This window comes from Theobroma umbraticum, unplaced genomic scaffold, assembly GCF_002168275.2.
Source record: "Theobroma umbraticum cultivar Fairchild unplaced genomic scaffold, ASM216827v3 scaffold_51.0, whole genome shotgun sequence".
NCBI classification, from domain to species: domain Eukaryota; kingdom Viridiplantae; phylum Streptophyta; class Magnoliopsida; order Malvales; family Malvaceae; genus Theobroma; species Theobroma umbraticum.
In genome coordinates this window covers 1,795,744-1,821,937 of record NW_018397260.1, presented here as the reverse complement: position 1 = coordinate 1,821,937, position 26,194 = coordinate 1,795,744, and the positions used below count along the sequence as shown (strand labels likewise).

Sequence of the window (26,194 nt, the reverse complement as noted above, 5' to 3'; positions counted from 1 at the left end):
TCTTTGCTTAAGAGGTGCCCTCATCGTTCAGAAATTCAGAGTATTGTGCTTGCTGAAATTGAAAGTAAGTGTCTTTTCAATTGACATTTAGTATATTTTTTAATTTGATGATATCTTAGATAGAAAGCATTTCTATAGCTTACGTTGTACATTAAAGGGCATATGAATGATTGTAGTTTGGCCGAAAGAGGAATGTCGAATTGTCATTCTCTTTTTGCTCATATCTTAATGACGTACACGGTATAACTAGTACAGCAAGTTTCGTTCTACACATGGAGAGGGAGGGTAGATGTTGTATTTGGTTGATGAAACTGTCAGCATACATCTCATATCTCTCGTTAGTGTAGGGGCCTTTATTTGTAACATTTGGAGGGTGAAACTATCTATTGTTAAATCTGGTTCAACTTAGTCATCTGTTGATACAACACATTTAGCTGGCCCTTGCAAACTATAACAATGAAAAAAACCATTGATTATCCATTAAAACACTTGGACTCAGGGTCTGGTATCAGTTTTTTAACTTGCATACATTCGTGTGAAGTTATTTGTAAACCTATTGCTGCGTATGGGTCAGGGTGGTTCAGATATTAGCTAGCTTGCTAACTGAACTGAGGTTTTCCATTTTTAAAAATCTCAAACTGAAACCACGTTGAAAGGTAACAAAAACTAAAAGTAACTGAGACCAAATTACTTGAATTTTTTTGGTTTGGGTTCTCAGGTTTTTTGTCTTCATCACATCACCCGCATTTAGTGCATTTGCAGATATTCAATTCCTTTTTAAACCCTTTCAGAAATTTTTGCCCCTGAATCAAATAAAAATCACAAAGCTAACCCTAAAAGCAAGCCATCTTATCAGAAGATTTCAAATGTGATCTCTCAAGTATTAGATCTGATCCCCAACCTTGCAGAAAAAGAGAAGGTGAAAGAAGATTTTAAATATAGAGCTAGAATTGTGATATCTCCAGGCAGTGCTTCATGAAGAAAGAAGCTTGAGCAATATGAACAATAAGAAATTTTAATTTAAAAAGGTTGCTTAAGAGAAAAAAGAGAGAGAAGCCAGCAGTGATAAGAGATTCTGAACTAAAAAACTGGAATGAGAAAGAAATAAGATAGAGAAATTATAAGATTAAAAAATAGTTGAAAAACAAAGAAAGCACCCTAGTCACACTGTATTCATGTGACGTGCAGTCAAATCTAGTCAAATGCCAATGTCAAATCTTACTTATGCATGAGCTGTATTTTATTATTTGATAGAATGATAAGGTGTGGTTTGGTTTGGATAATGTCGGATATGCACAACATGCGAAACCAAATCAAATAGTTTGGTTATCTTAACCTCAAATTGATTTGGTTTTCTGTTTGCACAGCCCTAATCAAACCTGCATAAGTTTTACTTCCATCTGTACTTTTAGCTTTTTTTGCATTGGTGAGGTTGAATTTGTTAATAATACTAACCTTGAAATGCCAAGTAGTGTTGGCTCCTGTGTTGCTTTCGCTGTTGAAAGTTTTCTTGTAGTTCTTTCTTACTTCACATGGTAAATCATCATTACCTTTTTTTTTTTGTTTTTGTTTCCCTCAGAAATGGTTTAGTGGCTCTGAAAAATTATAAGGGGCTAAATCCTTTTATGTCTTTTGGATCTGATTGATATTTTATTCTGATTATGCTGCATCAAAGTTTCTTTATGGAACCTTGATGTTGGTGCTATTGAACTACAGTATATATGAGTGTTTTATGCATGTTCAAACTGTGATGCAATGTCTGCAGGCACTGGTTACTTAGTATTGGGAAGCGTAGATGCTTATGGTCATCTTATTGTCTCTAAACTGGATGCTAGTGGTAAAGGTACATCCCCTAATTTATTTTTCATATTTCTCTAGTTTATATGTAGGTTTGATGGTGAAGTTTCTAGCATATTCTTCTTCATATTTCAAACACTAGTAGTTTGCAGCCCTTCCCTTTCAGAGAAGCAATTAACCAGCTGTATGTTACTCGTTTTAATCGTTTGGATCTTTGCAAGTAGAATTTTCTGTCTGGCAGGCATGTGTAACTCAAAAGTAACAAATGAGATTTATACTTTCTCTTAGGGCTTTCTTGAGTAGTTCCCGTTAGTTCCTTAACATGATAGTTGTTTAGCCTTACCCATTTCTTTTCATCTTTCAGATGCAAGTGCTAAACTAGCATTTAAGGAAACGCTTTTAGTTGCCTAACTACTACTAGTTCTGGTTGATCATCAAAATGATGCCAGTCGGAATAGAACCATTATTTGCTTTCTGCTGTGATGTCATGCTGTCAATGATATTCAGCCATCGGTTTCTCGAGACTGGCTAATTTTAGTTAATTCCATTATCTGAATGCATCCTCATATATTACTTATCCGTAGCCCTTTGTTGTTTATTGATTCGTTGGATTCATATGACATCTGGTTTTGGGTGGAGAAAGACTTTGAGGGGAAAAGGGGGAAAGTTGAGAACTTTTAGAAATTAAATCCGTCTGATATAAAATGTCCAAAATTATTGGCTCATCCCTCTTAGAATAATGGGGAGAGGGGAGGAAGAAGAACTAATAGTTGTCCCTGTATCTGCAACAGCTGACTATCTGTAAATCAGTACTTTTTTTGCTGGTGAATTTTATATCATTTTGTTCACGAAATTTTTGTTTTAAGTCGTTAAGGAGTCTTATCCAGGCCTACTGCTGAAATTTTCAGATGTTGACAAGATTACCTACTCAGTGTTAGCTCGGGATTTTGGTGTTGGAGAAGGTAGTTGGTCTGGGCTTTGCTTCAGTCCAACTCAATGGTCTATGGTACGTGGTATTCACTAAAAAAAAAAACCATGAAACTGATAAAATTCTACAGAATGTTAAAATTTCTTAAGGGCATGGTATCTAAAAGGACATTTCATGTAGCACACTGTTTGTCTATATGTCTATACCTAGTAAAAGCCACTAGGCCTTTGAAATTTAGTCGCAGCTATGAACTTGGGAGCAGCAGGGAGATGCAAGAAGGAAATTGGCTTTGAATTATGCTGTCACAGCTAGAACATCTGCTGGATCAGTACTTATTGCACTAAACTATTTTTACCTTTAATTAGGGCTTCACTTTGCACTAACTTATTTCTTAATCCAGGCAGCTGTGGCACAAAGCTTCTGCAAAAGTATTGATGTTTATGACCAGGATATTCATTTTCGGACTTTACGTACGTGAGTACTATATCTTTCCGATCTATCTATTACATGTATATCGGCATGTGTATAACGTCAAGGTCATCCCTATCTTTATAATGATGTAGGAAGGAGGAGACTTAAAAATTCTTCATCATAGTTCTCCCTGAGCTACTATCCAAATAATATCTTCTCCGTTCTAGATAGAGGTGAATGGTTGCAACAGGGTATTATAATTGAGAAAATTACGGGCTTGACAGGTTATTAATTTTAGTGCAGTCAGCATTTCAAATAAAGAAGTTTTTTTAGTTTTGTGAATTTCCTATTCAGTAGTAGATGACTAGAAACCATAACAACATGTGCACAAGCCTTGTCTGGAGATACCTATACTATTATTGATGTCAAGATATGGCAAGGAATTTGCTGCTATCTGACCAGGGGAGTTTCTTTATGGTCATTCATCATTTCTTTTTCATGTAAATTTTTTTAGTTGTACTTGACATGTAAAGCCTTTCAGACACAACCTTTTAAAACAACTATCTCTGTAAAATTTTTTGTGCTCACTATATAGTTGTTGATATCGTTTGAAACATTTATTTATTTGATTTATTGTTCAGTCATACTGAAGCAGTTACTTCTTTTACTTGTGATTTCTACCATTATCAATTGTAGATCAGTATTTGGTCCCTTACATCTGGCTTTTTTTTAAAAAGAAAAAAACCTGAATTGCCCAAATATACTGCTAAATTAATTACAATGGTAAAAATCCCGCAATTTGCCAGTTTGTTTCTTCCACCTCTCTCTCTCACAGCTGCTTGGAAATCATTGTTGCTAAAAGCCTCATATCTATTTTGGAATGCCAACACATGTAGACAGTTCTTCTGTCTACATGGTGACACTCGGGTAACTTTGCAGTTCTTAGAATTTAGAAGATTCAAGTTCTTCAAAAAGGAAAAAGGAGGAACAATGCAAATAACAAAAACAAAAAAAAATTGCGTTTTATGTTATTAATATTCAGAAATTTCTATATGGACATTTTATATTAACTAATTTACTTACATTTCAGACTTTGGTATCCATCTTCATTGAGCTTCGTACAGAATTTAGGTCATGGGAGTGAGACTTCCATATTAGCCATAACTGAAGGGTGCCAGGTATAATTATGCTTTTATTATATTTTATGTTTTATAATGTGTTAAATAATCTGAGGGCTCTGCTTCATTTTCTGGTATTCATATAGCTGTCTGTATGGGACTTGAGGATGAAAGAAAATGGTGGTTGTCTACATCGTATTTGTGGTTCTGTTGGAGATGTCTTTTATGCTGTTTGTAGTTCTTCAACTGGTAACATCGCAGTGGGTGGTGCTGATCGTACCGTGACCATCTATGATCCCCGCAGGTTGGTCACCATTATATATATTGATTTTAACAAAGTAAATACACTGTTAACTCTAAGTAGTGTTGCCCCCTTCATTCATGTTGATAATATGGGTTTTGCAAGAATGAGCACTTTTATTTTCTAGAAGACCACATTATTTTACCTTAGAGTGCATTGGATTGACTGAATTAGGGACTATGTCGATGAGTTTTATTGAATTATGTGTTTGATACACATTTGTAGTGGAGGATAGAATATGGGAGAATATCTGCTATGGTGCTAGATTAGACAACTGAGAAGGGGAGTTGGATTATATTAGGCCAGTGCGAGCACCATAAATTGCTAATTGAAAGTCATTAACAAACCCATTAAAATATGATCTGTATGTTAGAATTTAGATTTGATAAGGTGGGAGGGATGAAATAATCTTTGATATAGAATGGAGTATTAAGGTGGTCAGAAATAAAATTTGGTTATCTCCTTCCAGAGTTGTCTATACCGTGTTTTTATCCTACTCCTAATCATGTTTACAAAAATCACAGTGGAGGGTAAAAATAATTTAATCCGATCCTTCACCTTAATTAAACTACAAATGGACTGTTTTCAATGAAAATATAGGAATTTCATCTTAAACACAACGAGAATGTACTAGCTAATTTTCTTTTTCTGTGTTAGATGGTCAGCACTTTCAAGATGGGTGCACTGTTCAAAATATGAGGTCAGTTAATTGTTTTACTATGACTTTTCCTCCCTGGCTGTTTGTCATTTTGGGTTCTTTTGTCAAACCATATTAATGCATTCAATAACAGATATAGTTGTTACTGCAATACCTGTTAATCAAGAATAAGATGATGTTGCACTTGTTCATCCAATTATCATTGAACATAAGTTTGTCTGTTAAGTAACTTATTAGTTTGAACATTTTTGCTCTAGAAGATCACTCAGTTATGCAGGACAAATTCGCTAATTCTTGTCTATAGAATCTATTTTCCTTATTAAAAATGTCAGTTTCTTAAAGTTACTTGTCTTAAAATTAGAATGCATATATCAACTTTTAAGATTTGGCTTTGACGAATCCGCTTTAACAATGGTATAGATGGTTCCACATAATATATTTATTTGATTCTATGAGAAAGTGGTGGTTTATGGTTTTGAAAGAGCTGATATTTATGTTTTTCTATTCAGTTAATTGGATGACCTGAGGATCCCTGTTACCTCAGTATTTATTCCTTCTTAATGCCTTCTATTGAAAAGTGCATACATAGCAAGAAACAGATTGTAGAACACAGCCCACCTTAACCTTGTAAAGTCAGATCTGCTATCAAGACCATCTACCAGATTTCTCTGGGAAACCATAATTCAGTATTTTGATGCAACAAAACAAGTACCCAAGAGGTTTAGAAAAGTATCTGGTCCATTCACTATAGGAATGTTGCTAGTAGACACTGAAAACATGGTCAGGAAATGCATTAGTCTTCAAAAAAGTGTGCTCCTGAATTTTTATCTTAGGCCTTTTAAGCTCGATTACGGATCCTGCTCTATGCAAGGATCAAGCTTCGTTGCATAATTCGTATTTTATATGTCAAATGATATGAAACTAGCTCTGAGAGACAATTGCTCTTGTGCAAATGGGCATGCACATGAACATACAAAATCAAGCTTATAAAGAAGCATGCATCTTTCTTTTAGTGCCTCCTCCCACACTGCTGATCTTTTGAGGTTTGAATTCTTTCATTTAGCAACCCCACCTATTATGTAAATTTTCTATATGCAGACAAGGAAATGTTAATTTGACCTGTTTGTCAGAGAGATGGAAATGTTGTGACAGAATACTTTTTTAACCTGTTCAACTTAACATCAAGCATGCAGAATTTAGGATGGGCCAGTAAACACTTAGTGTGGCCTGTGTTGCTTGTTTTATGCTTAAGTTCTCACTGCTTTATTCTTGCTAGAGAAGGTCCGTGTGATTGTATCATTGTATGTCTATTGGGACTTAACCCTGTGCCACATATAATATTTTTTTTCTGTTGGTACTGCAGATTACTGGACTTGCGTTCTCATCTCTTGACTCAGATTACATCTATGTACAAGGGGTTGACTATGAGGTGATTGCTTTTAAACTTACTGGACAATTTTATATCCATGTGTGGAGTTGGATGCTAGCATTAGAGGAGTGAGGCATATCTCTCTGAACTTCAGTGCCAAGTGTCTATTTAAGTAGCTTAATGTAAAAGATGGCTGCTTACATTTCTATAGCTTACACAGTAGTGATCTGTTAAGGAAGACAACAAGGTTGTACCATGCTGAGTAGTTTCCTTTGTAAGAGTGAAGTTCCATCCTCTGCACTGCTTCTGAGTAATAAGGAATGTTTGCAGGTCTTTTGTAGTAAGTGGCAAGAAAGCAGTAAGGTATTCAAATTTAGAGGAGACTCAAACTGGCTGGGATTCAGTAAGGTATTATGTTCATTTTAAATTCTGCATGACATGTCTATATCTTTTCTCACTGTATTGACACTGGCAGACGCAGACAGACTCTTGCCCTTGTAGGCCAGTGTAGGGGTCAAATACTGGCCATGCCACCCCATCTTGATTGCCTGCTGAGGCTCATCTTGGGGGGAGAGAATGGCAGTAAGACCATCTATTACCCATTCTCTGCTGAAAACGGAATGCTGTGAGGCCTTAATATGACTTCCATTGCCAATTAACAAGATCAACATAATATTTTCTATTATTTTCTTTTTATCCTTCTTCTAAAATGTGGTTGGAATAAACAATCAGAATAATTTTGTTTAGTTCTTTTCATGGTATTCCACTTTTCATCCTTGGCAACTCAACCCGGATATCTTTCTTTGAAAAAGTCAAACGTGGATGTAATCTCAGAAAAGATTGGATTTTTTTCCCCGAGAGTGCATTGATTTAAACTGTTTCTAGCTGATGTTACCATAGAATAAAAGTCATTTAACTGGTTTTTGGTCAATTTTGATCCGGCAGTGCTCTAACAGGGATATACTTGGTGGATGGTGTGATTCGGGTAGCATCTTCGTGGCTGATGTTGTAGCTAAAGGACAGTGAAAGAAACACCTTGAAAGGTTTTGTTAGCAGATTTTCCTAGCAGCAGTTCAGCTGTCTTATAATCCACAAAGTCACATTTAACTTCAGACCATATTAAATCGAAGGCTTTTATCATACGGGCATGCAGTCATTTCAAGCAGCTGCTTATTCCCAAGTCAAGCTGTCCAATTAAAGACAAATAATCCCTTCCACCAGGAAATTTGTGATATTTGATCATCTTGGGCGTTTTATTTCCTGAAATTTAGCATTAGTTGAAGTTTGAAGTTGACTATTGCATGAGTCTGTACATGTAAGGCATGAATTGGCTGTATGGAATATTACATGTAACTTGACACAATGCACAAGTTATTAATTTTATAGTAATGCATTCACCTAGATGCCTAGATCTGGTTATTTGATTGACAAGCTTTTTTTAATCTGTGTTGATCTTTATTCTTCTGAATATTCAATGATGCAGAGTCAATGATAGGAGGTCCACTTTGATGGTTTGTTCAGCAAGACCCTTGATTGGTAGTTTACTATAATTAAAGAAACAGCCAAAAATCTGGAGCTCCACAGAGAAAACTATTGCATTCTTGGCTTTTTCCCAAGACTAGCAGACAAGTATATATTGCCTGAGGTAATGTTCACATGACCTTTTTTTCTTTTTGTAAAGCTTTGGTCATCATCCCTGGAGATCATAGGGACTCTTTATCTTTATTCCTAGCTCTGTGGATTGGCCTTGGGAAACAAAGCGAAAGAATAATATAAAAAGGTGAACAGTTTTCAACTGTTTGCAGTTGGAATGGGGGTTGTAAGATTCCAAATTATCAGTCGCACGTTCTCTTTTCTTGTCAATCAAGATTTTATGATTTCAACTTTCAAGTGAACGACCGTCCTATATGAGACTAAACTTTATGGCTAGGCTTGTGGTCCTGACTCTTTTGAATGTTTCAACTTGATGAAGCTTTCAAGGTCAAGGTCAAGATAGCTGGCAAAAAAGGTGTGCACAGGTTTGCTCCGGATGGGGACTTTGTAAGGTTAGGCTTTGGTTTTGGCAGGAGATCATGAAATGAGGGTCCCATCCCATGCCATTTTTTGAGATCATCAGTACAATCAACAGCTCACCAACGGCCATTGATTTTTCATTTGCGGTGGTGAATCTATTTTGATGAAGCGACATCCACCTTGGAATGCAGACGAAACATTTGGCATTGCCTGGCAAATTTTAGGATTGCTTGTTTAGAAAGCAAATAGGGCATCCATTGCCCATGCGTGGCCTGTTTGATAGATGCCAGGTCTCTCGAGCCAAGCTTTTAGAGCCAATTCATCTTAAACATGAATGTCAGGTTAAAGCATTAAAGTCATGGGAGGAGAATTGAATGTTGAATGTGCAATTGTTTCCCTTTAGAGACATGGGCATTGGGGTCTGCTTAGACTGGGAAACTTACAGCCCCTTATCCCTTAGAACGTGGGAACTTGAGTTTGGTCAACAGCTCGTGTTTATTACTCAACTAGTAGTAATTGAATTTAAAAGAAAGAATTCACTGAATTAAGGCCCAAGATTTGATTAAAACCAAGTCTTGGCATGAATAAGAGGGAACAAAATGATGTTAGGACATTATGTTTTCTCTTTGCATCAAAAGGACTTGTGCAATTATCCTTTGTTTGGTACACACTGCACACAAGTTTCGCTGCCCCTATAATGCTCAAATGGGTGGGTGATTTAGGAAGGTCGAGGTTGAGTAATTATGAATTAGACCAGTTTCGAATTAGAATTTTTTTATTAAAAACAAATATGAATATATTTACATATATATATTGTATATTATAAATCTGCTTTGAAATGCCCACACCCTTTTGTGGAAGGTTTTGATATGAAAAGTATTGTATTTATGGAACGAATCTTGATCCTCAAGACTCAAATCTCTTGTATAAATAAAATAAAAGATAAAATATATAAATTATTTTAATTTTTAAGTATAATTATATACTGGGTTTATTAATTTTTAAAATAAATAATTTTAATATTTAAATATGAAATATTTAAAGGAATGAATGAGCTCGACTGCTTCTCCTCCACACTTTTTTGTCTCCGTGCCCACTCCTCCGCATGCGCTTCGCGCGCCATTGGCGCTTTGCTCTCCTCTTATTCTTCATTGGACGGTTCGGATGGACTTCACTTTTTTTCATCAGTTTCCTTCTTTTCAAGTTAGTCGATGACGCTCTTCAAGAAGCTCTAGATGGGTCGCACTCCCTTGAGAGAGCTCGATCTAACCTAATTTGGAGTTTTTTTGACTAAATCCCAACACAAAGTAGTCCGATGATGAGAAGTAAGTTAGAGTTTTTTATAAAAAAAAAATAATAATTTAGTAATTTTTAAAATTAATAAAAAATAAAATTATTTTTTAATATTATTATATTATCAAATTAATAAAAATATTAATAATTGACTAGTTATTGAATTTATTATTTAATAAAAATACTTTTAAAATAAAATATTTATTTTAAAAATTACTAAATTCATATATAATCATAATTAAAATTCTTAGGAAATGTATATTCACCCCAAAATAAAAATTGTTTTTGTTTAGCGTAGAACAAAATGAAGAGACGTGTGAAAAGAGCCAAAAACCGGTGATTTCACAATAGAAACGTATTCAATATGGACCACTGGCTTGAGGGTGTCTGAGGGTTAGCCTCTTAAAATAATGCAAGGGGACAACTATTTGAGGCTACCTCCTTTTAGGGGTCCACTTTAACACTTTGGGTTTAGGGTCTAGTGTCAGATTCTTTCAGGTTTGCTGATGTTGATACTGCCCTTTCTATATTTCCCTATTTTCTTTTCTTTTTAATTTTTACATTTACTAATCTTTGCCCTATTTTGACTTGCTGGGTTTTTCTTTTTATTTTAAATAATTTTTTATGGATTCACGTTGCTTATTAATTTTAATACTTTAACATTGAAGTTGTTAAAAATTTTCTTGAAAGTTGAAAATATAAAGCAAGTGGGAACATTGGCATTGGAAGTTGTATCACTAAAAATTCCTTTTGAGAATTCCCAAACACACAGCCATTAAATTAAGGGCAAATCTTTTTGTTGGAAATGATGATTCTTTCGTATGGTTTCCACTTCCAAAGCCAAAATCATTACCTTCTAAATTCTCTTCATTTTTTCGTGATATTCAAGTTTTCATTTAATTGCATATCATTTTGATCCCTATACTAATATTAATACTAATTCTAATACTAATACTTGTTTCATTTTCCATACTTTCAACATTATAATGTAACCATCATTCTTTTAAGTCTTTCCTTAAATGATAAACTCATAACACATGACAAACGTGTGTCACCTAATACAAACAAATTTTGGGTTATGTGGAATTTTTCTTTCTATTTTCTCTTTTTTTCCATGCCTTTTTTTTCCTTTTTTTTTTTATGTTTTTTTCTCTTTTTTGGGACTACATTGACCATTGTTACCCTTGATTTGACAAGGGGGAAGAGAGAAAGAATAAAAGATAAAAAAAAATAGAAAAGGAAATATAAAATAAAAAAAAGACACTTTTTTTTTTAAAAAATAGATATATTTTATGAACTACTATAATTTAAAACAAGTAAATAATACATAACTATTTTTAATAAATACTTATGTTGTTTTTCATTGCTTTAAATAGCAAGAATTTTCAAAAATTAAAATTAAATAAAAATTTTTGAGATAAATAAGTAATGTACACATCCACTTAGACGTTCACAAAGCATCATACTTAATGAAAATATTGATAAAATGATCATTTCATTATCAACGAGTTAATATATATAATGGATGAAATACTAAAACAACTGATTACATTATTCTAGGTCATGGAAATACCTAAAATGTTTAACAATAAAATAAAACTAACATAAGTTGGTAGAGAATTAAAGACATGTAAACCAAGTTGTAAGCTCTCATGATGCGCGACCATCCAACTGACACATTGAATGGCTTTATGATGAACGTGAGATAATGAGTAGTCCCAATCTTGATGAAGTAACTCCCTTATATGTCTGAAAAGATGAGCATTCGGAACCAAGACTATATTTTGATTAAATGGTTTTTGGATAACAAGCATTGAGTTAGATTCTACTTGAATTTTCTCGAATCCCTTGCTCCAACACAAATTCAAACCCTAATATAATGCCCAAAGTTCTATAGTAAGTGCAAAAGATATGCCAATTTTATAGGTAAACCCTAGAATCCAATTTCCATTTGCATCTAAAATCACCTTTTTTGCTATTGTTGAACCTAGTTGTCCTTTTGCAATACGATCAACATTAAGTTTAACAAAGGACTCTTTAGGCTTTTTCCAAGTTATCAACACGTCTTGCTTCCATCTGGCTTGTTCTCATCTCGAATTATCCTAAGCCTTGTTTACCTTAGTCCATATTTGGTGCCAAGCATTTTGTGGCCACATAAAAGAGTTATCAAAGATTGATAAGTTTCACCAATACGATAATAACTAAACTGTGTGATCGAAGATTATGCCCCATGATATTAAGTCCAACATTTCATTGCTGCACATATTATCTAATAACCATTGTTTCAAGTCAAGGTCAAAGAAGTTACCATTTAATAATTGAGGATTAAGCTGTTGCCACACATTCTTAAAAGTCTCAAAATCTCTGATCATATGAATAATGGTCTCGGGGAGAATCATCACAACTTCAAGCAGTTGAAATGCCTATAATCTTTCTCGATAACTAGGCTGATATTGGTAATGAATCAATCAAAAGCCTCTATATGAAAACTCACACCTTGCATGAGCTCATAATTCACCATACTTTTTGCTAAAATCTGTCTTTTGATGAACAACTCGACATCGGAAGTCGATAGGCCATTTGTACTATAAAGTTGCCATGATTGGAAGGCATCTAAAATCTTATATCATTCTCCTCACTAGAAAGATCAATTAGAACTGAGGTAATATTCAAGATTATATGTTAAGGCAATACCGACTCAATTTGTTCAATATTCCATCTCCCAAGCTCATTGCAATAGCTTGCAACTGGCAAATCGGTTTCAACCTCACTCAACTTTACTATAGCATGATTGATTAGAGAACCACAATTGAGCCAAACATTTGCCTAGAATTTAGCTTGATGGCCGTTATTGATAATCATCCCCTAAGCCATTAGATAAAACCAATTTACTTTTCAATATGTTTTTCCATGCATGCGAGTCTATTACCTTAGCCCTTGCCAACATGAAACCTTGATTGTGGAGATACTTGTTCGTTAGAATATCAATCCAAAGGCAATTTTCATTTCTCCATATTTTACAATCCAATTTAGCAAGAAAAACTAAATTGAATTTTCTAGAATCTCGAATTTGCAAATCACCCTCATCTTTAGTTGCACAAAATTTGTCCCTATTAATAGCATGAATTTTCTTTGTCTCACCCATATACCCTACACAAAATTGCAATTCAAACAATCAATTTCGTGAATTACATTTTCAGGAAGATAGCATGTTTGCATTATATAAGCTGTGATAGTACTGGTAGTAGATTGGACTAGTGATATTCATCCTGCCATTAGCAAATTTTAATTGTGCCATTTTGCAAGCCACTGTCAAATCTTATCTACCAACTTAGAATAAGTCTATCTCGATATTCTATCACGAAGCACGGGTGTGCCAAAGTACGTGCCAAAATCCTTTGTTAAAGGGATTTCAGTAGTATTACTTAATAACTTAGCCCTTGTATTGCAGATGTTAGAGGAAACCAATAATATAGATTTTGTTAGGTTAACCTTTTGGCCTGAAGCACAACAAAATTGATCTAGAATTTGCATTGTTATCCTCGCTTCTTCTATAGAAGTAATACCAAATAGTATAAGATCATCTACAAAACAAATATAAGAAAGACTAAGGCCTTTTCTTGTTAAATATATCGGCTTCCATCTTCCCATACTCACTGCATTATTGATTAGGTGGGAAAATTGCTCCAAACAAAAAACCAAAAGATAAGGAGAAAGTGGGTTATCTGGTTGAACACCTCTTGTTAAAAAGAAGACATCCATGGGATTGTTATTCCAAATAATGGAAAATGTAGGTAATTCAATAATAAACATAATAAGCTTAACCCATGCAGTGGGAAAATTGATTTCTTCCAACACATCTTGTAAAAATTTCCATTTCAATTGATCATAAGCGTTTTCCAAATCAATTTTAATTGCAATCGTTCTTTCACTTCTCTTCATCATTTGCATTGTGTGAAAGGCTTCTTGGTCTATAATTATATTATCGGAGGCTTGTCTCCTTAGAATGAAACTACACTAGGTTTTTTTAATCAAATCATTAAGCAAAGATTTCAATTTATCCATGAGGACTTTTTTGATATTTTTAAAGGAACTAAACATAAGCTGATAAAGCAAAATTGGGTAATTTTCCCTGGATTCTCAACCTTAGGAATAAGAGTAACCAATGTATGGTCAAGTTCAAAAAGAAATTTACCACTATTGTATGCTTCCTCAACAAATCTGATTATGTTTGGACCAATAATGCTCCAATTATTTTGGAAGAAAGCTACTAGAAACCCATCGAAACTTGGACTTTTATTGGGGGTTTATATCAAAGACTGTTTACTTCATTTCTTCTGAAATAATCGGCCTTTATAATTCATCAATTAAGCTGCCATGTAATCTCCAATGACTACTTATGGGAAGAGAAACATGCACACCACCATCTTTGTACAAGTTACAATAAAATTGCAAAGCCATGCCTTCAAAGTTTTGTTTTGTTGTAACACCCAGTGCCATTGTTTTTCTTTAAAGCTAAGATATGTTTCTTCTTTTGTCTTCTTTTACATCATGATAAAACTTGGAATTAGCGTCACCATTTTTCAGTCACTTAAGTTTTGTTTACTGTTGCCACATGACTTTTTCTTAGTAAAGAATTACATTATATTCTTCAACAAGAACAACTTCAAGATTTTGCATATAGTCGTTTGGTCCATTGTCTAGCTTGGTTTGAATGCCTTTTAATCTAACTAAGACTTTATTCTTTCTTTTATGAATATCTCCATAGTTAACAAAATGCCAACTATCTAATGAAGTCGCCAACTGTTTTAGTGCTATAGGAAAAATTCATTCCCTTTATACTCCAATTATTTTTAACAAAGTTATCAAAATTAAGATGGGACATCCAAGCTAGTTCAAAGCAAAATCTCTTAGTTGGTCGATCTTTAGAGATGTGGCTTGGCAAAAGACTAATATGGGATAATGGTCAAATTGGGTCCATGGCAAGTTAAAAACATGAACAAAGGGAAAAAGATTACACCAAGACTCCATCTACAAGTGCCCTATCCAATCTCACCCTAGTAAAATTCATCTCTTCTCATTTATTCCACCAAGTAAATTTCGATCCTAAAGCACCCAAATCATAAAGTTCACAATAACTAATAAAGTCACTCATTAAATTACAATGATTAACATTAACACTTCTATTGCCTCTTTTTTTTTTTTCAAGAAAAATACCTTGGTTAAAATCTCCCATAACCAACCAAAGTAAATCATATAATTCATTGACCATCTGAAATGATCTTTATAACCTCCTCTTTTCTTCTGCAATAAGGCTATCACATACTACAGCTAATAACCATACATTGTCTTAAGAGTTGATTAACATGTGAATCAATTGCAAAGAATAAGCAAGTACTCTGACTTCAATAATGCCCGTATCTCACAAAACTTAAATTCTACTCAAAAAACCATATGCTTCAACACAAAAAAAAAATTAGGAAGACTAATTCGATGACAAATTCTATTTGCCTTCACATTTGAAATCCTCAACTCCAAAAGAATAACTAGATTCAACTTATATAGTTGAATCAAATTTTTGACATTCTAGATGCACCTTCGAGATGTAGCACCTCTAACATTTCAACTTAACACATTGTATATTTATTTAACATAAACAAAATAAAGAAATGATTCAATCTAAATACCATATAGAAGGCTAAACCATTGGCAAGACTAGTCTTGCATAATGTCGTCCTCACCTTCCTCTAACTTTATGTCTTCTGGTACCATAAGAAAATATACCTTAGTGGTGTTCTCACCAGCTGTCTTGTGATCACTTTTTTTCCCTTGCCACTCCATTAACCTTTACCCCCAATCCTGCCTTCATTTACTTCAAGGTTTTACAATAAAGAAATATCAACAACTTGGTTAGTGTCTTGACGGGATTATTTAGTTAATGTACTCATTTCTTCTGCATTCTAAATTTTTCCATCAACTACTTTTTTAATCCACCTGAATGCATCATGTTCTCCTTTAATTGAATTTCTTTGTTAGTCAACAAAGATCTTTTTAATGAAGCAATCTTGATGGCTCCTATAGAAATCGCTTTCCCTTTACCTTTAGAAGGAGGTAGATCTTTATTTAACTCACTCGTAGCAACCTGAAGGGATTTTTTAAAAACTTCTCTACTTTTATTATTAGTAGAGCCCTTTTTGTGATTATTCAAAAAATACACAAGAGCTTCGCAATTAATAGACTCAGGAACTATCTTTTCTTCATCCAAATTTCCATATTCATTTTCCAATATATGAAATCGTGACCTAGACTTAATCGCAACATTAAAACCTTAAGGTAGATTCAAAACTCTTGGCTTAGTCCTGGTGTTGATTTCAATTTGAGACCCATTATTCTGTCTATAAGATTTTTGGCCACCATCCATGGGCCAAATTTTAAGGCTTTAAAATCCTTTTCAAGATTTGTAGCACTGTTAGCTAATTCCAACGATTATTCCACAGAGTATCCTTTTTATTCTTTTGTCGAATTGGACATACTTCAGCATTATGGTTGAACTTGCCACAATGAAAGCATAACACTCGGAGCCCTTCACATTCAATTTTTTACCATTTACCCCCTATATAGATCTTAGATACCAAAGGTTTAGTAAGATCCAATTCTACACACATGCAAGCAAATTTACCTTTTGTAGGCTGAGAGGTTGTGCAATCCACTTTACCTGGCAGCCTAATCCATGCAGCAACTAAATTAATGGATGCCTTTTCTAAATGAAACCTTGATGTCCATTTGTGAATGGTGAGGTAATGATCAGCTATCACCCATGGACCTTCTGATAGGACATGATTATAATCCAACTTTTTAGAAAATTGAAAGTCATAGAGTCCATTGTTTAAATCTACCGCCTAGAAGTCTCCCACTAAAGATCATAGTTGCTTAACTCTGTTTCACAAGTAAATGTAACTAATGTCTCGTCCAAAAGGCTTTACTATAATAGTCTTTCTCTAGGGCATTACGATTCTTTTCTTCTTTTCCTTAGAAAGTTTGATACAAAGGCCTCCTACCACATCTTTAATAGAGTCATCATCCGAATCTAAATCATCAAACTACTGATCCTCATCATCTAATTCTTCACTAACCAAAAACGTCTATTGGTCTCCATGCATTAAAATATTTCAATAAAAGGATCACAACAATCTTTATTGACTTGACATTTAACTGTGATCCACTACATTTGACGAGTTATCACAAGGCACATTATCCATCTTTGGTCCTCCGCGCGTTATTCCTACCCTAACAAGGTCATTTTCCTTAATGTTGTGTACCATGGTCAGAGGGTCACCAGTTGAGTTCGCCTCTATGGATTGGAAACTAAGGTTTTTTGAAAGATGGCGAATGTTAGTCGATTTTTCTTAATATTCACCCAAGCTTATCTTCAAAAGAGACTCTCTAGAGTAAAAGCAAAGTGTATTTTCATTTCACGGATGAAAGACAAGAAGTTTCCTTTTAAATTATAAAGATCCAAATTTTAGGAGTCGTAGGTGTAATTTGTTCTTTTTCTTTTATTTGATGATATAGTTATAAATATTTTATGCCTTTATAATAAATTAAACATAGTTAGTTACAATCAATTTACAAATAATTAAGCATATTAACTGATTTTTGTATTAAAAAAGTAAAATTTTTTTTGAAAGGTAAAAAGGTATAATATTGATGATGATAGTTGTTAATTAGTTATTCAATTTTCTTATTTGTATTACTGCAAGTTTATAGCGTAAATTTGTCGTCTCAATTCTACTGTGGATAGTCAAGTTGTTTACCTTGTAACTTTTTGTGGTAAATTAATAATAACATAGTAGAACTTTACTGGTCAACTTTCTGTGGAGATCTTTTGACTTGGAGTGAATAAGAATACTTGGCAAGAATTAAATAAATTAATGAACAAAGTTGACTTTGAGGTGTCTTGTTGAATACTTTAGAGCAAATAAATGCTGAACACTAATTAAAATAACATTTATAGAAAAGAAATGTTAAAAGTGCTCATTGGCATTTGTTCTTTTAATGAGATTACAAGTATAAGTAAAAATTTCATTAATCTAATAAAGCTTTGCTAAACATATATTATATAATTGTTCGATCATGAAGAAATTAAAAGCAATTAAATAAATTAATAAATTAATATAAAGTTGGACTACACTCACCATTGACGAAAATCAACTTTGATAACCTATTCCTTGCCATTAACCTATTGATACTTGTTAAGATGATATTTATAGAAAAAAATTTGTAATTACTTAATACATTACCTCCTTTTGTAATTAATATTTCTTAAAATGATAATTTAATTAATTTTAACAAGTGCTTATAGCTGCCAAGTAACCTGACTCTTTATAAAAAGAATTTTGTCATTTTGGTGAGAAAAATAAAAAATGCATTTTTTCCTAAATTAATATTTTAACTAAACTTAATTAGTTTCTATAGATACTCTGTTCAAGTGATCCAAAATTTCTGCTAACATAAATAAAATACCAATTTTAATTTAATTGTTCTATATAAAATTAAAACTGTTTATTTAGTTATTAAAAGAAAGTACTATTTTAATTTCAATTTTATTGATTTTTTTTAAAGAAAGAATCAAGCTCATCTCAAATTACACAAAATGCCCTCAAATTTATTGAAAATTTGAAAATGAAATTGCATTTAGATGAGGTCAGACGGACCAAGTGTGCTTGACAAATTGGCATGGCCTACGCTGATCCAGATAAACGTAACTTAATTAATGCCATATTGAAACTTACTAAACCCGTTTGAAGGCTTAATGACCGTATATTATGAGATACCGTCTGCAGCCAAATATGTAAGTCTCCTAAGAATAAGAGTTTTCCATTAATTATGGTGTTAAAGACTAGGAAGATTTTTCTCTCCCATATGCCTTTGTGTTTTTTTTCTTGTTTTAGGGGGAAAATCACATTCTTCTTAATAATCTGTCTTAAGATAATTAACATAATTATTTTTAATTAACCTTAATAAATATGGGTTATGATGAGAAAGGAGTCATGTTTGAGCAAATCCATGCCCCGAGGGAACATCAAGCCACACGTGAGCAAGGTTTTTTGTCAATTAAAAAAGAGAGCTTTGAGTTCTAAGCTTTGTGTTATTCTGTCTGTGTCTTATAATTAACTACTCCATTTCCTTTTCAAAGGCAAAAATAAAAGAATAATCTTACAATCAAAGCTCAGATTGTTTGCTTGCAAAATAATTTCATCCATCTCATTGTCTATTCATACTTTCAAAGAGCATTCAATCTTAATTAATTGCCGTCACTATTCTTTGGTTCTCTTCATTTCTTTTTGTTATACTAATTAATTTCAATAATGGACATTAGAACTTCAAACTCCTTTTTTTTTCTTTTTTTATATAATATTTCTTTTTTATGTCAGCTCAAGAAAATGATTGAGAAACCCTTTTTGATAAGTTACAAGTCATAATCATGAAAACAAAAAAAACAAAATAAAAATTAATTCTCCCAGCTATTTGAACTAAATTAAGCCTCATGGAGAGAAAGCCATACCCATAACGAAGTAAATCCTTTAGGGATAAAACAAATCAAGACAAAAGTTAAAAAAAAATTACACATATTATAAATTTCACATTAATAAAAAAATAAATAAATTTTAAATTTATAAATAAAGATATTTTTTCACTTACCAAATATATTTTTTAAGTTAGAAATATATGTGCGTAATACCTACATATACATTTAATATTTTTTGAAATATAAAAATAATTTTATATATTATGGTATATAAAAAGAAAAGTATATCTTAAAACAAAGAATTAAAGAGAAGGCAAGTCCATGTCCTTTAGAGAAGGGACAGATCTTAGGTCTTTGATATTCTAAACCTCAACTCACATTAAAAACCTTATCCTTTTTAATTAGCATTAATTAAAACAATAATTTTAAAGTTTTAAAAATAAAAATATTCCATTTATTTATAATATGCTAGGTCCTGTCTCTTTCAGGGACGGCCCATACTTCCCGTACTTGATTATGGCAAAGTTCCAATTATGAGGAGGCACGTAGAAAGAAAACACAAGGGCCAAGGGACAAAATTTGATAGACATAAAGAAAAATTATTTGTATATAAATGAATAATTTTTTTTTGTTTAATACTAATGTGAAAGGTTACTAAAATGAAGTTAAAATGTAATTAAAAATATGTTATTTCATAAAATTTATATATAATAATTCAGGATTGCAAACTTCCGAACTCAGAAGAGGGAATAATTGCGTCCCTTTGCTAGAAGAACAGCACACGTCATCCTCTCTCTCTCTTTCTCTCTGCTTTCTAGAAGAAAGAATCTGAGTTCAGACCGAGTCCCTCTCCTCATTACGCGCCAACGAAGACCCAGCTGTGCCCTCCACGTGTGTACGGGACTTCGTCTTTTCTCCAGTCATGTCAATCCACGTGGAAAAAGTTTCGCCGTTTACACTGGCGAAATCACCGAGTGAAAACTCTTGTGGGCCCAAAGGGACAGTATATTCTTGATCAGCGGCTCCGATGTGCTCACAACTTAAATCTTAGATTTTATAATAACATACGTGTCCACTGCGTGTGCGCCGCGTGTAAATGTTTTTGACCATCTCGACAAGTTAAAAAGAAATAAAAAAAGGTTTAAATTTTGATTAAGGCTAATTAAAGTTAAAAAAAAAAAAGGAGAAAAGGGGTTGTTTTAGCTCGCCTCGGGTTAGACCTTTCCTTTCCCAACCACCATAAAACGCGGTCCAAAAATCCCCAATAAAATGCCATCCCCTTTCATTAGGGTTTCAGCGTACCCTTGTTCGTCTCTCTCTCATCTCATTTCTCCCAAATTTTCTCTCCAAATTATTCGATCCAATTAAATTCCAAATTTTAATTTAATATAATAATTATTATTTGTCGATGTGAGAATGCCCGCAACGGATTATCAAGGAAGTTCGGCACCGTTGACGAATATCGGCCGTTCGTTGTTATCCCTGAGGAGGGATCAGGTACACGCGATGGAAACCCAGAACGACGGATCTGCCTCGCAAGAGCTGGAGCTCGAGTCGTTTCAAAGACAAGTAGCTGACCGATTCCACGATTTATCGTCTGTTCCTTCCGATGAATTGTTGTCTCTTCCTTGGGTTCGGAAACTGCTCAACGTTTTCCTTTGTTGTCAAGAGGAGTTTCGAGTCATCCTTTTTAACAACAAAGCTCAAGTGATGAAACCGCCCATGGACCGTTTGATTGCCGATTATTACGAGCGTACTGTTAAGGCGCTTGATGTTTGTAATGCGATTCGCGACGGAATTGAACAGATCAGGCAATGGCAGAAGCTTCTAGAAATCGTGCTTTGCGCTTTGGGTGATAGTAATGTTAATAGTAATACGAGTACCAATGGTAATAATAATAATTGTTATCAGAGAATCCTAGGAGAAGGGCAATTTCGTCGTGCCAAAAAAGCGTTGGTAGATTTAGCAATTGGGATGCTTGACGAGAAAGATTCCGGGCAAGCTTTGGCTCATAGGAATCGTTCCTTTGGAAGAAACAACAATAGCGGCAGTCACTCTAAGGATCATCACCATCGTTCTTTGGGGCATTTCAGGTCTTTGTCTTGGAGCGTTTCAAGGTCTTGGTCTGCTGCCAGGCAGCTTCAGGCAATTGGGAATAACTTGGCTGCGCCGCGAGGGAATGAGGTTGTGGCTACCAATGGACTTGCAATCCCTGTTTACACAATGGGTTGTGTTTTGTTGTTTGTAATGTGGGCTTTGGTGGCTGCTATTCCTTGCCAGGATCGTGGTTTGCAAGTTCATTTTTATGTGCCCAGGCAGTTTTCGTGGGCGGCTCCAATTCTTTCGTTGCACGAGAGGATTATGGAGGAGTCCAAGAAGAGGGACAGGAAAAATGCTTGCGGGTTGTTAAGGGAGATTTATCAGATGGAGAAGTGTTCGCGGTTGTTGGGGGAATTGGCTGATTCTGTGCAGTTTCCGTTGAGTCAGGAGAAGGAAGGGGAGGTTAGGCAGAGAGTGAAGGAATTGGGGCAGGTTTGTGACGCAATGAAGGAAGATTTAGAGCCGCTGGAGAGGCAGGTTAGGGAGGTGTTTCACAGGATTGTTCGTAGCCGAACTGAAGGGCTTGACTCTTTAGAAGACACAATCCTGAGTAAAAGGTCTGTTCTGGGGCTGGGCTGATTTTAATTGTAAGTGTTAAATGTGAAGCTTGCAACTGTGTTATGATTTGTCTTTTGGGGAACTTGAGTATCATGAAGAAGAGAAGAGAAGAGATGATGAAGATGGAGAAGAAATGGAGAAGGATTTGAGGCATACGCCACAAAAATAAAAAAAAAAGGGTAAGGAGGAAAAACAAAAATGATTTTTCTTGTATTTATCACCATATAACAGTGTAAAGAAAGTAGGATATGGAGTTGGCCCGTTGGTCCTGGTGCTGATGTCCAGCTTTGTGTTGTTATTGTATGATCAAATTTCTGAGTAAATTTGCATCTTGGTTCTGTAGCTGATTTTGTGTTCAAAATTTTGTCTACTTGTCAGTGGTATATACTTTTTGTGCTCTTTGTTAATATTCTGCATTTTAGATGCAATAATAAGATGAATGATAGTGAATGAAAGAGTTCTTTTTGTGGCTAAGCTCTTTGGACAAGGTTGTAACCACCTAATGAAATGCAAAAAAAAAATTGTATGATAGTTTCGAGGATGAAGAAAACTGTCTAGTTGCTGCGCTGGACTTTTAACTAGAATAATCATTGACTGGTCTGAAATCTCACCTATACCAGCAAGAAATGAAGTACTTCAGTGACAGAATCTCCGTTTTCCCTCCTCTCCCCTCCTCTCTTTATTCACTGTTCTTTCCCCGCCAGACCCAAGAGAGAGAAAAATGTGGTCAACATTGGAAGCGAAGAGTTTGAGAAAGGTGGTAGTGCCATTAGCACTCCTAGAGAACCCATCTCCTGGAAACCTCCAGTGAGACTCGCCTTGCTCTCCATGTATGCGCTTTTTCTTTCAAATTCCTTGCATTTACGTGAATTCATTATTACCCATGTTCTTATTTTTTTTCAATTCTTCATCAGGTGAATGAGGATGGCTCTTTTTGTTGGGTTTACATTGGCTCTGGATGCAACATCTACAAACTTCAGGTACATATACATGATTTGGAAATTTCTATATGTACCGGGCAGGGTCCCTTAGAAATAAATTCTTATAAAGTCCTGTCTATCTTTCCTTTTTTTTAATAATTAATTTTGACAGATTCCGCTGGAAGATTCTTGGCTTAGCAAAGGGAAAGAAGCCCTCCTTATTCCTGAGCGAACAAAGGTACTATTATTTGACTTTCAACATGCTATTCATAATTTTTCTGGGAAGGAAGAATGAGGACTTGCAATAAGCTTGTGTTACTGTTATTCGTTTATTTATATATTCATCTTATCATCTTTGATTTTGAAGGTTATAGAATCTTCTTTGCTTAAGAGGTTCCCTCATCGTTTAGAAAGTCAGAGTACTGTACTAGCTGGAATTGAAAGTAAGCATCTTTTCAATGGACATTTAGTATATTTTTTAATCTGATGATATCTTAGATAGAATGCGTTATTATAGCTTACATCATACATTAAATGGCATATGAATGATTGTAGTTTGGCCGAAAGAGGGATGTTGAATTGTCATTCTCTTTTTGCTTATGTCTTAATGACATACATGCTATAACTAGTATAGCAAGTTTCATCCTACACATGGAGAGAGAGGGTGGATGTTGTATGTGGTTGATGAAACTGTCAGCATATCTCATATCTCTCATTAGTCTTGTGGCCTTTATTTGTAAACATTTAGAGGGTGAAACCGTTAATTGTTAAATCTAGTTTGATTTAGGTATCTGTTGATGCAAGTCATTTAGCTGGCCCTTGCAAACTAGAACAATGAAAAAACCAGTGATTATCCATTAAAGCACTTGGATTCAAGGTCTGATATTAGTTTTTGAACTTGCATACATTTGTGTGAAGTTATTATTAAACCTAGTGCTGCATATGGGTCAGGGTGGTTCAGATATTAGCTAACTTACTGACTGAACTGAGGTTTTCTGTTTTTAAAAATCTCAAACTGAAACCACATTGAAAGGTAACAAAAACTAAATGTAACTGAGACCGAATTAGTTGGTTGTTTCGGTTCGGTTTCTCTGGTTTTTTGTCTTCATCACATCACCCAAATTTAGTGCATGTGCAGATATTCAAATCCTTATTAAACCCTTTCAGAAATCTTTGCTCCTGGATCAAATAAAAAATCATAAAGCTAACCCCAAAAGTAAGGCATCTTGAATAAAAAAATTTCAAGTGTGATCTCTCAAGTATTAGATCTGATCCCCAACCTTGCGGAAAAAGAGAAGGTGAAAGAAGATTTTAAATATAGAGCTAGAAGTGGGATATCTCTGGGCAGTGCTTTGTTGAAGAAAGAAGCTTGAACAATATGAACAATTAGAAAGTTTAATGTTAAAAAAGGTTGCTTAATAGAAAAAAGAGAGAAAGAAGCCAGCAGTGATAAGAGATTCTGAACTAAAAACCTGGAATGAGAGAAAGAAATAAGAAAGAGAAATTATAAGATTAAAAAATAGTTGAAAAAACAAAGAAAGGATCCTGGTCACGCTGTATTCATGTGACTTGCATTCAAATCTAGTCAAATGCCAGTGTCAAATCTCACTTATGCATGAGCTGTAATTTATTATTTGATAGAATGATAAGGTGCTGGTTGGTTTGGATAAAGTCGGATATGCACAAAATCTGAAACCAAATCAAATAGTTTGGTTATCTTAACCTCAGATCGATTCGGTTTTCGGTTTGCACAGCCCTAATCAAACCTGCATAAGTTGTGCTATATGGGAGAACATCTGCAATGGTGCTATATTAGACAACTGAGAAGGGGAGTTGGATTATATTAGCCCAGTGCGAGCTTTATAAATTCCTAACTAAAAGTCATTAACAAACCCATTAAAATATGATCTGTATGTTAGAATTTAGCTTTGATAAGGGGAGGAGGGATGAAATAATCTTTGATGTAGGATGGAGTATTGAGGTGGTCAGAAATAAAATTTGGTTATCTCCTTCCAGTGTTGTCTATGCCATGGACTGATATGGCAATTATTTTATCCTACTCTGAATCATGTTTACAAAAAAATCACAGTGGAGGGTAAAAATAATTTAATCTGATCGTTCACCTGAATTAAACTACAAGTGGATTGTTTTCAATGAAAATATAAAAAATTTAGAAATTAATCAAGGATAAAATTAATTTTTTACTCTTCTCACACTAGTAAATTGATAGAAATATTAACGATTGATTAATTGTTGGATTTATGTATCTAGTAAAAAACTATTTTTTTAAAGCAAGATATTTATTTTAAAAATTAATAGATTTATGTGTAATTTCGTTCAAAATTTAAAATAGTGAAAATATTTTATCTTAATTTTTTTCTTTGCATCAAAAGACTTGTGCAATTATCCTTTGTTTGGTGCACACTGCACACAAGTTTCACTGCCCCTATAAGGCTCAAATGGGCGATTTAAGAAGGTTGAGATTGAGTAATTACCTACTAGACCAGTTTCGAATTAGAATTTTTTTATTAAAAACAAATATGAATATATATATATATATATATATATATATATATTAATAAGCTGCTTTGAAATGCCCACCTCCTTTTGTGGAAGGTTTTGATATGAAAAGAATCCAGAGAGTGAATCTTGATCCCCAAGACTCGAACCCCTTATGTCAATAAAACATTGAATTCAATTTTTCATGTCCTTCTGGAACATGTGTACAGAAATAGATCGTGCCCAAAGCTGGTCGTTTCACATCAGAAATGGAAATGAGGACCACAACTTGAGAGTTGAGAGTGTTCGAGGGTTAGCCTTTTAAAATAATGCAAGGGGACAACAACTTGAGGCTACCTTTTTTCAAAGGTCCATTACAACACTTGCTTTTAGGGACTTGTCAGATTTCTTTCAGGTATACTGATGTTAATACCCCCCTTTCTATGTATTCATATATATTTTTTTAATTTGACTTGCTGGGTTTTTTCTTTTAAATAAAACTAGAGGAAATTATGAACAAGTGTCGTAAGTGTGGCAATGCCAATGATTGCTTTGACTGTGCCGACCACTGTTGTTATTGTTGACTGATCACTGGCATTGCCAACTTGAGCATTTACTAATGTTAATAGGCAAGTCTCATTTGCTGTACGCAGTAGAGCCATAATAATTGTTTTAAAAAATGTTCAAATTGTATGGTTCA

The 26,194-nt window shown here is 34.0% G+C and overlaps 2 protein-coding genes across 2 annotated transcripts in view; both read left to right on the top strand.

Moving 5' to 3' along the window:
• Positions 1-7,991, top strand: part of LOC110416404 (uncharacterized) — a 32,005-nt gene extending 24,014 nt beyond the window's left edge. The window contains exons 4-13 of the mRNA XM_021428402.2: positions 2-64; positions 1,766-1,843; positions 2,706-2,803; positions 3,126-3,199; positions 4,227-4,314; positions 4,401-4,558; positions 5,213-5,255; positions 6,577-6,642; positions 6,913-6,990; positions 7,528-7,991. Coding sequence (XP_021284077.2) covers positions 2-64; positions 1,766-1,843; positions 2,706-2,803; positions 3,126-3,199; positions 4,227-4,314; positions 4,401-4,558; positions 5,213-5,255; positions 6,577-6,642; positions 6,913-6,990; positions 7,528-7,608 — 827 coding nt within the window. The 3' untranslated portion in view covers positions 7,609-7,991. The remainder of the gene's footprint in view (position 1; positions 65-1,765; positions 1,844-2,705; positions 2,804-3,125; positions 3,200-4,226; positions 4,315-4,400; positions 4,559-5,212; positions 5,256-6,576; positions 6,643-6,912; positions 6,991-7,527) is intronic.
• A 12,628-nt stretch (positions 7,992-20,619) lies between these two features.
• LOC110416251 (plant/protein (DUF793)) lies at positions 20,620-22,482 on the top strand. The gene is given in 2 exon segments (XM_021428180.2): positions 20,620-22,046; positions 22,049-22,482. Coding segments are annotated over 2 exon segments (1,236 nt in total). The 5' UTR covers positions 20,620-20,833; the 3' UTR covers positions 22,072-22,482.
• The last annotated feature ends 3,712 nt before the right edge of the window (positions 22,483-26,194 follow it).